Source organism: Hypanus sabinus, chromosome 11, assembly GCF_030144855.1.
Source record: "Hypanus sabinus isolate sHypSab1 chromosome 11, sHypSab1.hap1, whole genome shotgun sequence".
NCBI classification, from domain to species: Eukaryota; Metazoa; Chordata; class Chondrichthyes; order Myliobatiformes; family Dasyatidae; genus Hypanus; species Hypanus sabinus.
The window spans coordinates 42,382,390-42,405,663 of NC_082716.1; the positions used below are offsets into that span (position 1 = coordinate 42,382,390).

Sequence of the window (23,274 nt, forward strand, 5' to 3'; positions counted from 1 at the left end):
CTACCTGCCAGCCTGGTCATCACATGGGAGCCCAAGCATAGGAGGATGAACCCTGGGCGCCCTCCCAAGACTGTGGTCAACACGCTCCTAGAAGATAGCGGTGCAGCTAATGTAGATGAACTGAACACACTGATGAGGGAGAGGGAGGAGTGGAGAGTTCATCATCATGCCTGACGCCGGCCCCCTAGGCCTGAGTCGACGTAAGAAGAAGAAAAAGTGGGTACATAGAAAGCACTACCGGGGGTGATGATAGAGGCTGATACAATGGAGACATCTAAATGCTCATGGAAAAGCACCTGAATGTAAAAAAAAGGCAGGGCTAGGACCTGTGTAAGAGGGAAGGGTTGACTATATTTACATAGATTGCATGACAACGGCACCAAATATTATGCTGTATTGCTCTATGGTTTTCACTTATTTGCAGTCTCTATTCAGCCTTTTGATTCCTCTTAATGACATCACATTTATCCACATTAAAGGCATCTTATATTAATGAAAGATGAAAATGACTACTGAAGTCTTCAATACCTTTGATCTTGCATTTAAACACTGTTGATGCATATACAGCCGCCCATATCTGCACACGGTGTGTCGAGCTGCAGCTCCTAAGGGACCCGGTTAGGGAATTGGTGATGCAGCTCGATGACCTTCATCTGGTCAGGGAGAGTGAGGAGTTGATAGAAAGGAGTGATAGGCAGGAGACAGACAGGTTGGTCACAGTCAGGAGGGGGAAGGGGAAGAGTCAGGCGCTAGAGAGTACCCCTGCGGCTGCACCTCTTGACAATAAGTACTCCTGTTTGAGCAACGGCCATGCCTCTGGCACAGAGTCTGGCCCTGTGGCTCAGAAAGGTAGGGAAGGGAAGAGGAAGGCAGTAGTTATAGGGGACTCTATAGTTAGGGGGTCAGGCAGGCAATTCTGGGGACGCAGGAAAGAAACTCGGATGGTAGTTTGCCTCCCAGGTGCCAGGGTCCGGGATGTTTTGGATCGTGTCCAAGATATCCTGCAGTGGGAGGGATAATAGCCAGAGGTCGTGGTACATATTGGTACCAATGACATAGGTAGGAAAAGGGAAGAGGTCCTGAAAAAAAACTACAGGGAGTTAGGAAGGAAGTTGAGAAGCAGGATCACAAAGATAGTAATTTCAGGATTACTGCCTGTGCTGCGTGACAGTGAGTATAGGAATAGAATGAGGTGGAGGATAAATGCGTGGCTGAGGAATTGGAGCAGGGGCAGGGATTCAGATTTCTGGATCACTGGAACCTCTTCTGGGGCAGGTGTAACCTGTACAAAAAGGATGGGTTGCACTTGAATCCCGGGGGACAAATATCCTGGGGGGGAGGTTTGCTAAGGCTATTGGGGAGAGTTTAAACAAGAATTGTTGGGGGGTGGGAACCAAACTGAAGAGACTGGGGAAGAGGATGTTAGCTCACACATAGAGAAAGCTTGTAGACAGTGCGAGAGGGAGGATAGGCAGGTGATAGGGAAGGGACGCACTCAGACTGAAGGTTTGAGATGTGCCTTTTTAATGCAAGGAGTGTTGTGAACAAAGCAGATGAGCTTAGAGCGTGGATCAGTACTTGGAACTATGATGTTGTGGCCATTACAGAGACATGGATGATTCAGGGACAGGAATGGTTACTTCAAGTGCCGAGTTTTAGATCTTTCAGAAAGGACAGGAAGGGAGGCAAAAGAGGTGGGGGCGTGGCACTGTTGATCAGAGATAGTGTCATGATTGCAGAAAAGATGGACACCACGGAGGGGTAGATGGAGGTTAGGAACAGGAAGGGGTCAATAACTCTACTGGGTGTTTTTTATAGGCCACCCAATAGTAACAGGGATATCGTGGAGCATATAGGGACACAGATCCTGGAAAGGTGTATTAATAAGAGTTGTCTAAATGGGAGATTTTAATTTCCCAAATATCGATTGGCATCTCCCTAGAGCAAGGAATGAAGGAGTGGAGTTTGTTAGGTGTATTCAGGAAGCTTTCTTGAAACAGAATGTAGATAAGCCTACAAGAGGAGAGGCTGTACTTGATTTGGTATTGGGAAATGAACCTGGTTAGGTGTCAGACCTCTCAGTGGGAGAGCATTTTGGAGATAGTGATCATAATTCTATCTCCTTTACAATAGCATTGGAGACAGATAGGAACAGACAAGTTAGAAAAGCATTTAATTTCAGTAAGGGGAATTATGAAGCTATCTGGCAGGAAATTGGAGGCTTAAAGTGGAAACAAATGTTCTCAGGGAAAACTATGGAAGAAATGTGACAAATATTCAAGGTATGTTTGTGTAAGAGTTCTGTATAGGTACATTCGAATGAGACAAGGAAGTTATGGTAGGGTACAGGAACTGTCGTGTACAAAGGCTGTAATAAATCTAGTCAAGAAGAAAAGAAAAGCTTACAAAAGGTTCAGAGAGCTAGGTAATGTTAGAGATCTAGAAAATTATAAGGCTATGAGGAAGGAGCTTAAGAAAGAAAGTAGGAGAGCCAGAAGGGGCCATGAGAAGGCCTTGGCGGGCAGAAGTAAGGAAAACCCCCAAGGCATTCTACAAGTATATGAAGAGCAAGAGGATAAGACGTGAAAGAATAGGACCTATCAAGTGTGACAGTGGGAAAGTGTGTATGGAACCGGAGGAAATAGCAGAGGTACTTAATGAATACTTTACTTCAGTATTCACAATGGAAAAGGATCTTAGTGATTGCAGTGATGAATTGCAGCAGACTGAAAAGCTTGAGCATGTAGTTATTAAGAAAGAGGATGTGCTGGAGCTTTCGGAAAGCATCAAGTTGGATAAGTCGCCAGAACCAGACAAAATGTACCCCAGGCTACTGTGGAAAGTGAGGGAGGAGTTTGCTGAGCCTCTGGTGATGATTTTTGCATCATCAATGAGGACAGGAGAGGTTTCGGAGGATTGGAGAGTTGCTGATGTTGTTCTTTTATTCAAGAAAATAAGTAGAGATAGTCCAGGAAGTTATAGACCAGTGAGTCTTACCTCAGTAATTGGTAAGTTGATGGAGAAGATCCTGAGAGGCAGGAATTATGAACATTTGGAGAGGTATAATATGATTAGGAATAGTCAGCATGGCTTTGTCAAAGTCGTGACTTACGAGCCTGATTGATTATTTGAGTATGTGACTAAACTCATTGATGAAGGAAGAGCAGTAGATGTAGCGTATATGGATTTCAGCAAGGCATTTGATAAGGTACCCTATGCAAGGCTTATTGAGAAAGTAAGGAGGCATGGGATCCAAGGGGACATTGCTTTGCAGATCCAGAACAGGCTTGCCCACAGAAGTCAAAGAGTGGTTGTAGACGGGTCATATTCTGCATGGAGGTCAGTCACCAGTGGAGTGCCTCAGGGATCTGTTCTGTGACCCTCACTCTTTGCGATTTTTATAAATGACCTGAATTGGAAATGGAGGGATGGTTTAGTAAGTTTGCTGATGACACAAAGGTTGGAGGTGTTGTGGATAGTGTGGAGGGCTGTCAGAGGTTACAGAGGGACATTGATAGGGTGCAAAACTGGGCTGAGAAGTGGCAGATGGAGTTCAACCCAGATAAGTGTGAGGTAGTTCATTTTGGTAGGTCAAATATGATGGCAGAATATAGTATTAATGGTAAGACAATTGGGCAGTGTGGAGGATCAGAGGGATCATGGGGTCCAAGTCCATAGGACACTCAAAGCAGCTGTGCAGGTTGACTCTGTAGTTAAGAAGGCATATGGTATACTAGCCTTCATCAATCGTGGGATTGAATTTAGAAGCCGAGAGGTAATGTTGCAGCTATATAGGACCCTGGCCAGACCCCACGTGGAGTACTGTGCTCAGTTCTGGTCGCCTCACTACAGAAAGGATGTGGAAGCCAAAGAAAGGGTGCAGAGGAGATTTACAAGGATGTTGCCTGAATTGGGGACCATGCCTTATGAGAATAGGTTGAGTGAAGTCAGCTTTTTCTCCTTGGAGCAAAGGAAGATGAGAGGTGATGTGATAGAGGTGTACAAGATGATGAGGGGCATTGATCATGTGGACAGTCAGAGGCTTTATTCCAGGGCTGAAATGGTTCCCACACGAGGACACAGGATTAAAGTGCTGGGGAGTAGGTACAGATGAGATGTCAGGGGTAAGTTTTTTTTTATTCAGAGAGTGGTGAGTGCATGGAATGGGCTGCCGGCAACAGCGGTGGAGGTAGATACAATAGGGACTTCTAAGAGGCTTTTAGATATGTACATGGAGCTTAGTAAAATAGAGGGCTGTAGGTAAGCCTAGTAGTTTCTAAGGTAGGGACATGTTCAGCACAACTTTGTGGGATGAAGGGCCAGTATTGTGCTGTAGGTTTTCTGTGTTTTTATTACCTTTTGTAATTCACACAGCAGGTTTGATCTTGTGACGAATGCTTGCAATGTTTTTTTTCTCTCTTGCAATGCAGTGGAATAAACTTGTTGTGGACTGGTGACTGTCGGTACACAGTGGAAAACTGCCTTCAGGTACAGCACACTTTTGTGGATGTTGATTCCCCTCTACTCAACACCCACATTTAGGAATTGGGAAGACAACAGACCATCCACACTGATGGGTGGTCAAAGTTCTTTAGCTGGAATGCACAAACTCATCCATGAACAAGATCAGAAATTATTGCAATGGTCAGAACAATGTTTCATAGAGGCTCAAAGAAATCATGATTATTTTGCCTTAGAAAGAGATGAAAAAGACTTCCACTTTTTTTTTTACAAATTATGCAGGATGGTGTGTGATTTGGAAGAAAATCTGTAGGTGTTGGCATTCCCAAATGTGTACTCCTTGTTTTTTTTTTGTGGCAACATTTGTAGTTTGGAAGTTACTGTTGCTATAGAATAGGCAATTAACTATTGTAGATGGCACCTACTGGTTAATCAACGGATGTCAATCAAGAGACAATCAATTGTCATAAAATATATTTAGCTTATCACAAATAAATGCTGGAAAGCAAAGACAAAGTCTATTTAGATCACTTGGATCCTGCAAAGCCTCATGAATTACAATGGGCAATTTGTGTAGGATCATTTAATTGGCCTGGCAAAACACCCACTTTCAAAGAATAACTCCTAGTTCAAGAAGTCTCCTTAAAATTAGGAAATAAACTTTCAAAGCAAGGCTACAATCGATTCAGTACAAGAACTTGGTGTAAGAGGCGCTGCAGCAAAAGTTCAAAGTAAGTTTATTATCAAAGTTCAATATGCCACCATATAAAACCCTGAGATTCATTTTCTTGAGGGCATACTCAATAAATCCATAACCATAATAAAACCAGTGAGACTGTACCAATTGAGGTGTTCAACCAGTGTGCAAAAGATAACAAACTGTACAAATACAAAAATAAATAAATAAGCAATAAATATCAAGGACATGAGATGAAGAGTACTTGAAAGTGAGTCTGTAAGTTCTGGGAACACTTCAATAATGGGGCAAATGAAGCTGAGTGAATTTATTCCATTTGATTGAAGAGCCTGATGGTTGAGGGGTAATAACTATCCCCATACTTGGTCACGAGAGTCTTAAGGTTGCTGTGCCTTCTTCCTGATGGCAGCAGTGAGAAGAATGCAATACCGAGGTTGTGGGGATGCCTGATGATAGAGGCTGCTTTTCTGCAATGTTCCGTGTAGATGAGCTCAGTGATGGGAAGGGCTTTACTTGTGATCAACTGAGCCTTATCCACTACTTTCTGTAGGCTTTTCCATTCAAGAGCATTGGTGTTTCTACCAGGCTTTGATCCAGCCAGTCAATATACTCTTCACCATAGATCTGACAAACTTCTATAAAGTTGTCGATGTCATGCCAAACCTTCGTGAACTCCTAAGTTAGTAGAGATGCTGCTGTGCTTTCTTTGTAATTACGTGCTAGGCCCAGGACAGGTCTTCTGAAATGATAATACCAAGGAATTTAAAGTTGCTGACCCTCTGATTCAGTCAGATTTCCAATCTCCCTCCAATATGCTGACTCTTGATAGTGGTGTTATATGGCTTGGAGCTGTGCTTAGCCACACAGTCATAAGTGTAAGGTGGGTGGGGGGGGGGGGGAATTGCTAAGCATACAAAACAAGTATTGCAGACAGTTTTGCACATTTTTGGGCTTCAGATAAGTCTTCAGGTTTTAACCTCTAAAATGTTTCACTGAAACTTGTGAAGTCAGTGTCTTAAAATGTCACTTGGCAGACCCTGATGTGTAGCACGTTTTATCTTAAAAAATAATCCCCAAATTATGTAATCAGACATGTATGTATCTCCCAGATTTGTTTCATTGGTAGCCCCAGTTAGATTGAATTAATCAAAAGATTGCCTCAATCCAGATATTTGCACTTCCAACGCTGGGACATGAGAACTTTCCCCAATTGATTGCTAGACAGGTTTATAGATAATATGTATAAAATCACTGGCTCAAGTCCTAAACTGACAAGATTCAAGGTAAAGCTAAAACAATATTGAGTTAACATTATTCACATCAAAATGGTTTACCCTTCTTAATAGTTGGATTTACAATGCTAATTTGAGTCACTACAAGTAGTATGATGACTGAAAGAAACATCAACCAAGTAAAAATGCATTTGCAAAAAACATTAAAAAAAATCTTCCATGAAGAGAAGGATATACTGAAAACATGTTTAATTGTCAGCATCTGCTTACTTATAATATACAAAATGTTTTATTCGAGTGCTGATCAAAAGCTAATGGTAGGTTGTTCAGTCACAACATAACCTACACAATCCCTTTTCCATTATGTTTAGTACATGTAGCAAGAAATGACATTGCATTAAGCAAATAACAGTAAAATATTGAAGGAAGCCATCTGAAGCTGTAGACACAACTGAAGCTCATGGTGCAGGTAACGTTACAGTGAAGGAGCTTTACAGTGCAGTGATCTATCAAATATATGAAAATGCAATCCCTTTATTGTTGTCACCTAGTCTGATCCCTATTAGGAAATGGATTGCTTTAGTATCTGAAATACCAAAGTTAACTAAAGGGCACAATGGAAATAGGTATAGAGGATGCACAGATCTTCAGAAACGCTCTCATTTGTGAGAGAACTTTATATTTCTGAGAAGCAGCAACAGTTGCCGTTTTGAATAAGTAACTACTGTTAATGTGACCAACAGCTCAGTTCAGAACCCATCACATCAGCAAATTTAACTCACTCTGTGCATATAGTGTCAGACAAACTCAATATGCAAGAATTTGATGATGATCTGAGTCAAATTGAAATTAACTGATTGCCAATAGATAGCAGGAACTTTCTCTCACACTAGCCTACGAAGCAAGTGCAGAACAAGAGCTCCAGTGGCCTTAGTTTAAAACACATTCTCTTTTATTCTATTTCTACTTCTAAAGCTTGCATTTATAAAGCACCTTCCACGAAGTACAATCACAGAGGTACAAGGAAAAAAAACTGCCCCAAAGTCATTAGAAGAGTTAGTCCAAATTTTGGTAGCTTATGTTCCTGGTGTTTAATACTAATTTCCACATTATAAATGCTTAGTCAATAATCAAAATCTGGTAGCCATCTTCTGAAACAAACACTAGATTGTCTGGGGCAAAAAATAACTTTAAGAAACTATTAGATTTGCTAGCTTGATGTTAGCTATTGAAAATGTTGCATAGTGCCCACTTCCTTATGGTTTAGGTCAAGATCTTTGGAACAAGCAATCCAATTGAATTGCGAGATAACTACCGCAGTCATTTCAACTCACTTCAAGAGTCTCATCATGCAAAGCAGTTATAGGTACTCACCTGCCACAACAGGTTAAGCACAAAATATTAAAAGTCTTTTCTATTTCAGGTTGAATAGAATCATCCATTTTTTTCCATAGGATTCTCATAAAAGAGTCTCTGCTACTCTTAAGTTTCAAACTGGTTGAAGAATTGGAACTGTACTAGCGTGTGGTCTGCTCATCATTCAAAAAGAGAATCATTTGTGAAGGTTATGCGGAGATAAACTCACCATGGCTGTTAAAGTTCCAGAAGAGGTTGAATAAGGAACTGCTAAACTTCAACATAGCTTCCACAGGTAATAAAAACTTGAGGATTAACACACGATTAAATCTTATTGCTACTTCAGCTGAGGCACGACGAATTTGGCAGTTTGAAAACTAGCATTTCTACAAACTTTAAAATTAGGGATTAGTAGATGACAAGAAACATATAGAAATTAGTAATGTCCAATTATCTTGAGTATTGCTTGTTGGTAGATATATACATATTTTTGGAGATAATGTCTTTCATCAACTATCTAAATAGATCTTTCTACAGCAACTGCCACCTGGGACTTGTTGATAACAAGAACTCAAAAGGTCAACTCTAAAACTTAAACAAAAAAGGTCCACCTCACCATTCCATAGACAAAATTCTATTAAGTTAGCATTTTACAAGTGAATGAGTTATCCAGTTTTAGTGTATTTTTTTTAAATAACAGTAAGAGATTAAGAATGGAACTGGCCTGGATACTACACTGCAGGAAAATATAGATGGATGCTACATAAATTAATTTGCGTTAACTATTCTCTCTCACCAGAAACTAAAAAAAGAACTGATCAATTTGCCTTGTTTAAACACCCTCCACACTACATTTTGAAAAATTCTTGCTACAGAACACTTTCGTATTTTGTAGACCAAACAAGTATATACTGTATTGCTCATTGTGTGAAATGGATGATGTTCTAGGCCTCACCCACAACCTTCCTCTACCATCCCATCAACCATCAGCAGCTTTAATGAGGCTTTAAAAACATTTTATTAAAATTAGGATTACTGTTTTATAATCTTGTAAATTTGAGTCAGGCAGATCATTCTGAAGCAATCAAAACCTCAGCTATACAAATTGCAGTTTGCCTTGTGCTGGGGTACAACATGGGAGAAATAAAACAAAGGGTAAAGCACCTGCTTGAAATAAGTGGTTTAAACATTCAAGGAGCTCAGATGATTTTCTGTCAGCCCAGAACAACACTGTAATTTGAAAAGGTACCGATAGCTTACTGGCTTCTTTTATATACAAATATAAACATTAATTATTTATAAATGGACAACACAATCCAAGATAAGCAAATAATCAAGCTCCTCTTTTATATAAAACAGGTCAGGAAATAATAAGTCCAAGTTGAGGTTAATTAAATAACAACCTGGCAATTCCAGTTAACAAAAATTAGTGTTAGATTGTCCTGCTCCTTAATGTTAGTGCTTTCTTTTAAATACATCAGTCCAGCAGGATAATAGATCTTTCTTTTTTAGTTTTACTCCTAATACACAAATCCCTATCTTTTTTTAAAAAACCTCAATAGCTTAACATATTTAATACTTAACATATTTCTAGAATTTGAAGACATGATAGAGCTTTGAGATAAAATTCTGGCTAACAATCTGTACAAAATTCAGCAAGATAATTACAGTAGAAACACTTGTGGTGTAAGAAAATACACTAGTTTGAAGAAATCTGTTTTGTCAAATTCAACAACTACATTTAGCTTGAATAAATCAGAACCCCATTCATAATCTCTTGGATACATCAGTTAAACTATCTAACCACATGATTGGCATTGCTAATTGTACAGAAGATACGGAGAGTCTGCAGAGAGATAGAGAGAGGTTAAAGAGGGCAAGGGTCTGGCAGATGGAGTACAATCTTGGTAAATGCGAGGTCATCCACTTTGGAAGGAAAAATGGAAGAGCAGGTTATTATTTAAATGGTTAAAGATGGCAGATTACTGCTGTGTAGAGGGACTTGGAGTGCTTGTGCATGAATTGCAAAGGGTTGCTTTGCAAGTGCAGCAGGCTATCAAGAAGGCAAATGGAACGTTGGCCTTCATTGTTGCCAGAGAGATTGAATTTAAGAGCAGGGAGGTTATGCTGCAACTGTACAGGATACTGATGAGGCCGCACCTGGAGTACTGCTTGCAATTCTGGTCTCCTTACTTGAGGAAGAATATACTGGCTTTGGAGGCGGTGCAGAGGAGGCTCACCAGGTTGATTCCACAGATGAGCGTGTTAGTCTGAAGAGAGATTCGTGTCATCTGGGATTGTACTCACTGGATTTCGAAAGAATGAGAGGAGATCTTATAGAGGTAAGTAAGATAATGAAAGGAATAGATAAGAGAGAGGCAGGGAAGTTGTTTCCACTGGTAGGTGAGACAAAAAATAGATGACATAGCCTCAAGATTCAGGAGAGTAGATTTAGGACGGAGATGAGGATGAACTGCTTTTCCCAGAGAGTGGTGAATCTATGGAATTCTATGCCCAGTGAAACAGTGTAGGCTACCTCAGTCAATATATTTAAGACAAGGTTGGATAGATATTTGCATAGTAAGGGAATTGAGGGTTATGGAAAAAAGGCTGGTAGGTGACCATGGCCAGATCAGCTATGATCTTATTTAATGGCAGAGCAGGCTCAACAGGCCAGATGGCCAACTCCTGCTCCTATTTCTTATGTTCTCATGTTCTATTTCAGAAAATGTGGTTTCAGCATTCAGGTAAAATAAATATATCAATCCATAATTTATAAAACTAAATCTATAATAGCTTTACAATTAATCAAGTATTAGCCATTTCTAACTTTGTTTTCTTTTGTTGAAGCAGTTCATTTAACATGTAAACATCATGATAACAGTACATTAAATATAGTGGCATAAAGTAGTCAAGAATAGTCATTATTAAATTTCTTGATTGTCCTCTTCAGTTCATTTCCACATCTTCTTTTGGAGGTGGCTCAAGATATATTGGCATAACTGATGCAGGCTTATTTGCCCTGTTTAAAAAAAGAAAGAAATGTCCTCAAAGTATCAGTAAGACATTTGGAGAATGTTTTATTCTATGAAGAGTCTTATACAAAACAAAATTCAACTGCACGTAGTCACGGAAAATTGGAGATATCTCATTTAACTTTAAAACAAAGTCTTCCAACTGATCAGAACATTCTCAAGTAAGCTGTAAGGAATCATATAAAAGAAATGCTTCAATTTAAAATTGGCTTAATGACAGAATGATGCTTACGAATAAGGAGAGGAAGGTGTCCCCACAACAAGCAAGTGGTTCTTTTTTCTGAACAGCCTCCACATGCCTTTGTGGTTACCGCGGACATCTAGGTCCCAGATGTGCAAGCACTGGAAAACAGAAATACTGTAATTTTTAGACAATCAGTATAAGCCAATGATAGACAACACAAAATCAGCATCAATTCAACATTTAACAGTATAATCTTCACTATATAGATTTACTAAGGTATCATTTTCTACAATTGAATCATGTTTAACCATTTCTTTATAGGAGAATAAGCAAATTATTCATTATTCATAACCAGAGACTCAATGCCACACGTTTTTGACTTCAATGTCACAACATAGGCAAGTCCAACAGTTTTAAAGCCAAGTAATAATGCAAACACTAACTAGATTGTTTTCTTTCCTTAGTAATGTAAAAGTTCAGTAGTTGATGAATAAATGCCAACTACGTCCCAAAAGCTCCATTATATCCTGACTACATGAAGGAGGGAAAACAACATATTAATGGTTGCACAGAAATTAAAGAGATAGAAACATAGAAAACCCACAGCACAATACAGGCCCTTCGGCCCATAAAGCTGTGCCGAACATGTCCTTACCTGAGAAATTACCTAGGGTCACCCATAGCCCTCTATTTTTCTAAGCTCCATGTACCTGTCCAGGAGTCTCTTAAAATACCCTACCGTATCCACCTCCACCGCCGTCACCGGCAGCCCATTCCACACACTCACCACTCTCTGCGCAAAAAACTTACCCCTGACATCTCCTTTGTACCTACTTCAAAACACCTTAAAACTGTGCCCTCTCAGGCTAACCATTTCAGCCTAGGAAAAAGCCTCTGACTATCCACACAATCAATGCCTCTCAACATCTTACACACCTCCATCAGGTCATTTCTCATCCTCCGTCACTCCAAGAAGAAAAGGCTAAGTTCACTCAAACTGCTCTCATTAAGGTATGCTCCTCAATAAAGGCAACATCCTTGTAAATCTCCTCTGCACCTTTTCTATGGTTTCCACATCCTTGCTACAGTGAGGTGACCAGAACTATGCACAGTACTCCAAGTGGGATCTAACCAGGGTTCTATATACAGTAGCTGCAACATTACCTCTCGACTCCTAAACTCAATTCCACGACTGATGAAGGCCGATGCACCGTATGCTTTCTTAACCACAGAGTTAATCTGCGCAGCAGCTTTGAGTGTCCTATGCACTTGGAACCCAAGATCCCTCTGATCCTCCACACTGCCAAGAGTCTTAGCATTAATATTATATTCTGCAATCATATTTGACCTATCAAAATCAACCACCTCACACTTACCTGGGTTGAACTCTATCTGCCACTTCTCAGCCCAGTTTTGCAGTTTTACAGTCCCACTGTAACCTCTGACAGCCCCCCACACTATCCACAACACCTCCAACCTTAGTGAGTGTCATCAGCAAGTTTACTAACCCATCCCACCACTTCTTCATGCAGGTCACTTATAAAAATCATGAAGGGTAGGGGTCCTAGAACAGATCCCTGAGACACACCACTGGTCACCAACCTCCTTGCAGAATATGACCCATCCTCAACCACTCTTTGCTTCTGTGGTAAAGCCAGTTCTGGATCCACAAAGCAATGTCCTCTTGGATCCCATGCCTTACTTTCTCAATAAGACTTGCATGCGGAACCTTGTCAAACGCCTTGCTAAAATCCATATACACTACATCTACTGCTCTACCCTCATCAATGTGTTTAGTCACATCCACAAAAATTTCAATCAGGCACAATCTGCCTTTCACAAAGCCATGCTGACTATTCCTAATCATAATATGCCTCTCCAAATGTTCGTAAGACCTGCCTTTCAGATTCTTCTCCATCAACTTACCAACCACTGAAGTAAGACTCACTGGTCTATAATTTCCTGGGCTATCTCTACTCCCTTTATTGAATAATGGAACAAATCTGCAACACTCCAATCTTCCAGAACCTCTCCCATCCCCATTCATGATGCAAAGATCATCACCAGAGGCTCAGCAATCTCCTCTCTTGCCTCTCACAGGAGCCTGGGGTACATCTCATCCGGTCCGGTGACTTATCAAACTTGATGCTTTCCAAATGCTCCAGCACATTCCCTTTCTTAGTATCTACATGCTCAAGCTTTTCAGTCCACTGCAAGTCATCCCTACAACCGCCAAGATCCTGTTCCCTAGTGAATACTGAAGTGAAGTACTCATTAAGTACCTCTGCTATCTCCTCCGGTTCCATACACAATTTTCCACTGTCACATACTTGTAGAATGCCTTGGGGTTTTCCTTAATCCTGTCCACCAAGGCCTTCTCATGGCCCCTTCTGGCTCTCCTAATTTCATTCCTAAACTCCTTCCTGCTAGCCTTATAATCTTCTAGATCTCTATCATTACCTAGTTTTTTGAACCTTTTGCAAGCTCTTCTTTTCTTCTTGACTGGATTTACAACAGCCTTTGTACACCACGGTTCCTCTACCCTACTATCATTTCCTTGTCTCATTTGAATATACCTATACAGAACCCCACACAAATATCCCCGAACATTTGCCATGTTTCTTCCGTACAATTCCCTGAGAACATCTGTTCCCAATTTATGCTTCCAAGTTCCTACCTGATAGCTTCATATTTCCCCTTATTCCAATTACATGCTTTCCAAACTTGTCTGTTCCTATCCCTCTCCAATGCCATGGTAAAGTATATAGAATTGTGATCACTATCTCCAAAATGCTCTCCCACTGAGATCTGACACCTGACCAGTTTCACTTCCCAATACCAGATCAAGTATAGCCTCTCCTCTTTTAGTCTTATCTACATATTGCGTCAAGAAACCTTCTTGAACACACCTAACAAACTCTACCCCATCTAAACCCCTTGCTCTAGGGATATGCCACTCAGTATTTGGGAAAATAAATGTCCCATCACAACAACCCTGTTATTATTACACCTTTCCAGAATCTGTCTCCCTATCTGCTCCTCGATGTCCCTGTTACTATTGTGTGGTCTATAAAAAACACCCAGTAGAGTTATTGACTCCTTCCTGTTCCTAACTTCCACCCACAGAGACTCTGTAGACAACCTCTCCAGGTCTTCCTCCTTTTCTTCAGCTGTGACACTATCTCTGATCAACAGTGCCACGCCCCTCCTCTCTTGCTTCCCTCCTTGTCCTTTCTGAAACATCTAAAGCCTGGCACTCGAAGTAACCATTCCTGCTCCTGAGCCATTCAAGTCTCTGTAATGGCGACAACATCACAGCTCCAAGTACTGATCCACACTCTAAGCTCATCCGCCTTGTTCATGATACTCTCTGCATTAAAATAAACACATCTCAAACCATCAGTCTGAGCGCATCCCTTATCACCTGCCTATCCTCCCTCACGTACTGTCTCCAAGTTTGCTCTATTTGTGAGCCAACCGCCTTTTCCTCTGTCACTTCAGTTTGGTTCCCACCCCACAGTAGTCCTCGTTTAAACTCTCCCCAATAGCCTTAGCAAACCTCCCCGCCAGGATATTGGTCCCCCAGGATTCAAGTGCAATCCATCCATTTTGTACAGGTCACTCCTGGCCAAAAGAGGTCCCAATGATCCAGAAATCTGATTCTCTGCCCCCTGCTCTAATCTCTCAGCCACACATTTATCCTCAACCTCATTCTATTCCTATACTCACTGTCACGTGGCACAGGCAATAATCCCGAGATGACTACCTTTGTGGTCCTGCTTCTCAACTTCCTTCCTAACTCCTTGTAGTCTGCTTTCAGGACCTCCTCCCTTTTCCTGCTTATGCCATTGTACCACGACCACTGGCTGTTCTCCTTCTCACCTCAGGATACCAGGGACATGATCACAAACATCTCTGACCCTGGTACCTGGGAGGCAAACTACCATCCGTGCTTCTTTCCTGCGTCCACAGAATCACCTGTCTGACCCCCTAACTATAGAAGTCTCATCACTGCTACCATCCTTTTGCTTTCCCCATCCTGTGGAGTCACAGGGCCAGACTCCGTGCCAGAGGCGCGACCACTGTAGCTTCCCCCAGGTAGGCCCCCCCCCGCCCCCCCAACAGTACTCAAGCAGGAGTACTTATTGGGATTTCATATATTCATTGGGATGACAGATTTCATCTATGTCTTATCATTTATGTGGAAGGCCCAGAAAGGGGGCAGTTTTCCTTCAAATAAGGAAAATTAAGAGGTCAATTAGTAGGTGTTGATTTTCACAAAATGAATTTTTAAAAATGGCACCAGAAATAGGATACAGGTTAAAGGAAAATTGCAAAAAGCTTGAGACAATCAAACTGCAAAAAAATATAATGCTATAAATTTTGAAAACATTCAGCAGACCAGAAGCACCTGTGGAGAGAGAACTGGTTTAAAATTTCAAGCAGAACTTGTTCTTAAATATTTCTAATTACAATGAAAGGTCATGAACCTGATTTCAATCTCCACAGATGCTAATAATTCAGAGTGTTCCTAGCAATTTCTGCTGCCTCTGATTTTAATAAGACATGGAATACACAAATACAAATTGTTATGTCAAATCTATTAGCTGGAAGGGCAGTGGAAGCAAATTAACGCTCTGGTGCAAGGACAGAAGAAAAAAAAACCATCAGAGTTAGGATACTCAGTACTTCAAGCCTATCCCACCATTTAATGTAATCACAACTCATTTGTTCCCAGCCTCGTCACCTCTTCTGTGTAGGTCCTCATAAACTTCAATTCCCAGATTTTTCTTTACTTCTTTAATTAGCTTCCACAACAGTCCAGGGTAGACAGTTCCAGAGATTTATCAAACTCTCAAGTTACTCCTTTGCATCCGAACTTCAAATGACTGTTCTCTAAACTTGTAACTATCTCCCCTCATTCAAGTTCATACCATTAGTGTAAAGATATTAGTATGTACCCTGTGTTGCCCCTCAGGATCTTGTGTTTCCATAAAATCAGCTCTCCTTTTTCTAAACTCTAAGGAGTCCAGACTTAATTTCTTTGGCCACTCTTAACAGGACACCTTTTCTTTCCAGGAAATAGTCGAGTGAATCAGTTTCATACTGCCTCTATTGCTAGTATAAGAGCTGGATGGGATTGATTTCAAGGAGTTAGCAGAAATAATTGGCTTCTAATTTAAACTCCAAGAGTCATCTTCCAGGTGTGTGTAAAATAAAGTACCATTTCTAGAACCCCAGAAGAAAATTAAACGCAACAGGGTTGTTCCTGGTGTGATATACTGCGTCCGGTGCTCCCGGTGTGGCCTTTTATATATTGGTGAGACCCGACACAGACGGGGAGACCGTTTCATGGAACACCTATGCTCGGTTCGCCAGAAAAAGCAGGATCTCCCAGTGGCCACACATTTTAATTCCACGTCCCATTCCCATTCTGATATGTCTATCCATGGCCTCCTCTATTGTCAAAATGAATCCAAACTCAGGTTGGAGGAACAACACCTTATATACCGGCTAGGTAGCCTCCAACCTGATGGCATGAACGTTGACTTCTCTAACTTCCGTTAATGCCCCTCCTCCCCTTCTTACCCCATCCCTGATATATTTAGTTGTTTGCCTGTTCTCCATCTCCCTCTGGTGCTCCCCCTCCTCCTTTCTTTCTCCTGAGGCCTCCCATCACATGATCCTTTCCCTTCACCGGCTCTGTATCACTTTCGCCAATCACCTTTCCAGCTCTTAGCTTCATCCCACCCCCTCCGGTTTTCTCCTATCATTTCGCATTTCCCCCTCCCTCCACTACTTTCAAATCTCTTACTATCTTTCCTTTCGGTTAGTCCTGACGAAGGGTCTCGGCCCGAAACATCAACAGCGCTTCTCCCTATAGATGCTGCCTAGCCTGCTGTGTTCTACCAGCATTTTGTGTGTTGTTGTTGTTCCAGAAATTGTTTATTTTTACATAATGCCATAAAATAACAGATGACTTTTTCCAATTGGGACATATTGGTAGCATTCAATGGCAGAATTAAACATCACAACAATTTTTTTTATTTGATCCATTCTAACCTAAAGGGATTTTCCATTTTAAGACCACGAGAGAAGACATGGAAGCAGAATCAGACCATCCAGCCCAATAAGTCTGCTTCACTATTCTATTATGGCTGCCTTCTCCCTGCAATCTTTGACACCCTAGGTATTCAAGAACCCATCAACCTCCACTATAAATATACCTAATGACTTGGCCCCCACAGTCATCTATGGCTAGGAATTCTACAGATACACCTTCCTCTGGTTAAAGAAGTTGGTCCTCATCTCTTTTCTAAATGGACATCCCTCTGTTCTGAGGCTGTGCCCTCTGGTCCTCCACTCCACTACTACAGGAAACAGCTCCTAGGCCTTCCAATATTTGATGGGTTTCAATGAAATCAGTGAGTACAGGTCTCGAGCTATCCTCATACATTAACCCTTACATTCCTGAAATTATTTTCATGAACCTCCTCTGGACCCTCTCAATAGGTGCATGTTATGTCAGGGAAATGTATACAATATACATCCTGAACTTCTTTTTCTTCGCAAACATCCACGAAAACAGAGAAGTGCCCCAAAGAATGAATGACAGTTAAAATGTTAGAACCCCAAAGCCCCCCTACCTCCTCTTCCCACGCACAAGCAACAAGGCAACAACCCCTCCCACCCCCACAAACATACCAACACATTTTTTCTTAAACAAGGGGCCCAAAACTGCTCACAACACTTCAAGTGCAGTCGGACTCCTGCTTTATAAAGCCTCAGCATTACATCCTTGCTTTTATATTCTAGACCTCTTGAAATTAATGCTAACATTCCATTTTTCTTCCTTACCACTGTCTCAACCTGCATGCTCATCTTTAGGGAATACTGCAGGAAGATTTCCAAGTCCTTTTACACTTCTGATTTTTGAATTTTCTCCTTGCTTAGAAAATAGTCAATGCCTTATTCCTTCTACCAAGGTGCATAACTATGATGGTTGTTGACTTCAGGAGAGCAAGGAGCAACCACTCTCCACTGAACATTGATGGCTCCTCTGTTGAGATCATTAAGAGCACCAAATTTCCTGGTGTTCACCTGGCGGACAATCTCACCTGGTCCCTCAACACCAGCTCCATAGCCAAGAAAGCCCAGCAGCGTCTCTACTTTCTGCGAAGGCTGAGGAAAGTCCATCTCCGACTCCCCATCCTCATCACAATCTACAGAGGATGTATCAAGAGCATCCTAAGCAGCTGCATCACTGCCTGGTTCGGGAATTGCACCGTCTCGGATCGCAAGACCCTGCAGCGGCTAGTGAGGTGAGCTGAGAAGATCATCGGGGTCTCTCTTCCCGCTATTACAGACATTTACACCACACGCTGCATCCGCAAAGCTAACAGTATTATGAAGGACCCCACGCACCCCTCACACAAACTCTTCTCCCTCCTGCTACCTGGCAAAAGGTACCAAAGCATTTGGGCTCTCATGACCAGACTGTTCAACAGTTTCTTCCCCCAAGCTATCAGACTCCTCAATACTCAAGAGTCCAGACTGACCTCTACATCATTTATTATTATATTGCAATTTGTCCTCTACCAGTCCTATTGTCTTATTAATTATTGTACTGCCCTGCATCGTTTTGTGCACTTTATGTAGTCCTGTGCAGGTCTGTAGTCTAGTGCAGGTCTTTAGTCTAGTGCAGTTTTTATGTTGTTTTACGTAGTCTAGTGTAGCCTTGTGCTGTCTCACATAGTCTAGTGTAGTTTTGTTTTGTTTCATGTAGCACCAGGGTCCTGGGGGAACATTGTTTCATTTTTACTATGTACTGTACCAGCAGTTTATGGTCGAAATGACTTGACAATGAAACACTTCCCTATACTATATTCCCTCTGCCACTAATTCCTTCTGTCTAGAATAACGTACAATATTCCATCTAAGTCCTTCTGCAGACTTCCTGCTTGCTCAACACTATCTGCACCTCTATCTACCTTCATATCATCTGTAAATTTCATCTTTTCTCTCCTTATGGCTTTTTTAGTTGTCGCCTGTTGGTTTTAAAAGTTTCACAATCCTCTAACTTCCCACTAATTTTTGTTCTATTATATACCCTCTCTTTTTTCTTCTATGCTATGTTTGACCTCCTCATCAATAACAGTTGTTCAGCCTCCTTTTAAAATACTATTTCTTTGGATAGAACTATCCATGCCTCCCAAATAGCTCCTAGAAACACCAGCCACTGATGTTCTGGCGTCAATCCCATTAGAGTCCCCTTCTAATCAACTTTGGCCAGCTCCTCTCTCATTCCCCTTTTCTCCACTGTAACACTGATACATCTCACTTTATCTTCTCCCTCTCAAACTGCAGGATGAAGTCTATCATATTATGACTACTGCTTCCCAAGGGTTCCTTTATCTTAAGTTCCTAAACAAATCTGGTTAATTACACAACCTTCAATCCAGAATCAGTTTTTCCCTAATAGACTCAACCACAAGCTCCTCTAATAAGCCATCTCATAGGCATTCTACACATTCCCTTTCCTGGGATCCAGCATCAACCTGATTTTCCCAATCTATCTGAGTATTGAAATCCTCATGACTATCGTAGTTTTTTCCCACATGCTTTTTCTATCTCATATTGTAATTTAATCCCCACATCCTAGCTACTGTTCAGAGGGCTGTATTTAACTCCCATCAGGGTCTTTTGACCCTTGCAGTTTTTTAACGCTACCCAAAAGGATTCTACATCATTAGATCCTATGTCATCATCATCATCAGGTACCATGCCCAGACCATGCCCAGTTTGAGCTTTGACTGCCATGGGCCACACACTCCAGTTTCAGGTCAAGTGGATCAATTCATTGATATTCATTTCCAGTTCTCTGGCTGCTGCCTCCATCATCACTTGTCTTTGTCTTCCTCTTGCTTTCTTCCCTTCAACCTTTCCCACAATTACCGTGCATTCTAACTCCTCTTTCCTAATCACTTGGCCAATGAGGTTATGTTGCCTTTTCATGATCTCATACATTATTTCTTTTTGTGCTTGCTCTGTTCATGACATCCTCGTTAGACATTCGTTTTGTCCATGATATTCTTTGCATCTTCTTCAAAAACCACAGTTCTGTTGCTTCAATTTGTTTCCTCTAGTAAACTGGATAAATGTAACATTTCAGTACTCTGAGGCGGGTTTTCATGCCTAGTTTAGTTCTCGTAAAGGTGTCTTTTGCCATCTCTATTCTTCTTTTGATGTCCATGTCACACCTGCCATCTAATGTCACTCAGATTCCTAAGTAGCAAAAGTTCTGTACTTGTTTTATGTTTTCCCTGCTTATTCTCAGCCTGCAAATAGGATTCTCCTTTTTTTGGATATCACCATACATTCTGCCTTTTTGCAATTGACAGATAGACCCATTTTTGCACTTTCTTCAATTACTATATCAATGAAGTTTTGTAGTTCTTCCTCCATACTTGCAATTAACACAGTGTCATATGCATTTCTGAAATTATGGATGATTTCACCACCAACTTTGATTCCCCAGGTGTCTCTTATTTTTTGTAATATTGTTTCACTGTACACATTAAACAAATCCAGGGAGAAAACACACCCTTGTATAACATCTCTCTTGATTTTCATAGACTGACTCACTTCTCCATCTATTCTTATAGCAGCAGTTTGTTCCCAGTACAGATTTCTGATTAGGCGGAGGTCTTTCAAATCTAGATCTAGAGTTTCCTGTAGTATTTCAAATAACTTACTGTGCTTCACTTCATCAATGCTTTTGTGTAGTTGATAAAACAAACAAATCTTTTTGCATTTGGATAACTCATTCGGATAGTATCTTTAACATCAATATCGCGGTTCTTTCACAAAACTACATTGTTCTTTACCTATTTCAGCTTGTATCTTATTTTTAACTCTTGTCATCAAAATTCTTATAAGTATTGTGGTGATATAACTCATTAAACTTACGGTCCTACATAATTCACATGCTATTGCTCTGGGTTTCTTAGGAAGAGTGATAAATACTTATAGATGAAAACATGGCAAGTGTTTTAGGACATTGGGCAATATCAGAAAGAGTGCTCCTTGTTAGATTCAGAGGGCAACCATTTGATTTAGCAATTATACAAGTACGTGCACCAACAACAGATGGAACAAATGAGGATATAGATAAATTCTATGAAGAGCTTGAACAAGCAAAGAATGGACGCAAATCTCAAGATATTGTTATTGTCATGGGAGATCTAAATGTTAAAGTAGGACAAGGTGCTAATGGAAATACCATAGGAAAATTTGGACTAGGGGAAAGAAATAAAAGGGGTCAGAAAGGGATAGAATGGTGCAAGATGAATGGTTAGGTCATTATGAATACCTACTTTAAGAACCATCCAAGACGCTTGTGGTCCTGGAAAAGTCCAGGTAATAACACCAGAAATCAAATTAACTTTATTACTGTAAACCAAAGATTTAGAAACTCAGTGACTCAATGCAAAACATATCCAGGTGTAATGGTGACCATACCCCAGTAATATGTCATGTAAAATTAAACTTAAACTAAAGAAGTAAAACCTGATCAATCCCTTGACTACTCACAATTAATTAAAGAAGAAAACTTAAGAACAAAAATTTACCATTGAAGTAAGGAATAGATTTCAAAGTCTAGAAATAGAGTATGTTGAAGATGATAACAATCATGTAGAAATGAAGTTTAACTCTCTAAAAGATGCCTTCGTAGAATCAGCAAAGTCAGTGATTCCCAAAAAAGTAAAACAGCACAGAGAATACATGGATGACAGATGAAGTCAAAAATCTAATGGAAGAAAGGAGACGGAAGAAAACAAATCCTATAGAATATAAGTCCTTAGATAAAAAAGTTAAAAGCTTATGTCAAAAAGCCAAAGAAGAATGGTTAAACCAGGAATGTGAGCAACTAGAAAGAATCCCTATTACCGATCCAAAAATGATACATCAACAAATCAAGAATATTACTGGTGAAAAGCTCCTCTATTCTTCAGGTGGATATTTGAAAGCAAAGGATGGTACCATTATCATGGAAAAAGATGAGATTATGAACAGATGGACTGAGTATATTCAGGAATTGTTTGAAAATTATCAAGGTGAAAAACCAGAAATTAAGAAGAACATTGACAGTCCAAGTATTTTAAAATCTGAAGTTCGTAATGCAACAAATAAGATGAAGAAAGGAAAAACAGCAGGTCCTGATGAATTAGTGATAGAACAAATTATCACCCTTGAAGATTATGGAATTGAAAAACTTACTGATTTAATCAATGATATTTATGAGATCCAAAGTCACCCCTTTCTAAAGATTTGATTTCATTTTTTACCAACAGAGCCACACCACTCCCTCTGTCTACCTGTCTGTTCTTTCAATACAACGCCTATCCTTGGATGTTAAGCTCCCAACCATGATACTCTTTCAGTTGTGACTTAGTAATATCCACAATGTCACACCTGCCAATCTCTGACTGTTCTACAAGAACATCTACCTTATTCCACATACTGCATGCATTCAAATATAACATCTTCAGTTCTGTTTTTAATCAGGTTTTGATTTTGTGCCGCCCCATACTTTAACTCACCCCACTGACTGCAATTTTGTCATATGTTCTGCCTGTCCTTCTTCACAGTCCCACTATACACTGCACCTACTTGTGTACCACTTGCTCCATCCTCAGCCCTTTCACTCCAGTTCCTATCCCACTGCCAAATTAGTTTAAACACTTCCAAACAGCTCTAGCAAACCAAAGATATTGGTGCCCCTTGAGTTTAGGTGTGACACGTCCCTTTTGTACAGGTCATACCTTCCCAGAAGAGATCTGAAACCCTGCTCCCTGCACCAATTCCTCAGCCACACTTTCATCTGACAAATCATTCTATTCTTACTCTCACTGGCACATGACACAGGCAGAAATCAAGATTACTTTTCTTGAGGCCCTGCTTTACAGCTTTCTACCCAACTCCCTATATTCTCTAAGACCCCATTCCTTTTCCTACCCATGTTGTTAGTACCAATACAACAACCGTCTCTTCACCCTCCCCCTTTAGAATGGTGTGGACCTCATCCAAGAGGGCCCTGGCACTTGGGAGGCTTCATACCATCAGGGTGTGTCACAAACACAGAACCTCCTGTAACTACGGAATCCCCTACCAATACTGCACACCTCTTCTCCCCCCCCCCCCCCCCCCACCGCTTCTGAGCCACAAAGACAGACTCTGTGCCAGTCGCTGCGTCTTCCCCTGGTAGGTCACCTCTCTCCTCCCAGCTGTATAATTATTATGGAGGAG

At 40.8% G+C, this 23,274-nt stretch overlaps 1 protein-coding gene across 1 annotated transcript in view; it reads right to left on the minus strand.

Moving 5' to 3' along the window:
* Nucleotides 1-9,067: 9,067 nt before the first annotated feature.
* The window catches only part of pomgnt1 (protein O-linked mannose N-acetylglucosaminyltransferase 1 (beta 1,2-)), a 66,620-nt gene continuing 52,413 nt past the window's right edge, over nt 9,068-23,274 (minus strand). The window contains exons 20-21 of the mRNA XM_059984210.1: nt 11,014-11,123; nt 9,068-10,768 (exon numbers count right to left, since the gene is read on the minus strand). Of these exons, the coding sequence (XP_059840193.1) occupies nt 10,696-10,768; nt 11,014-11,123 (183 nt within the window). The 3' untranslated portion in view covers nt 9,068-10,695. The remainder of the gene's footprint in view (nt 10,769-11,013; nt 11,124-23,274) is intronic.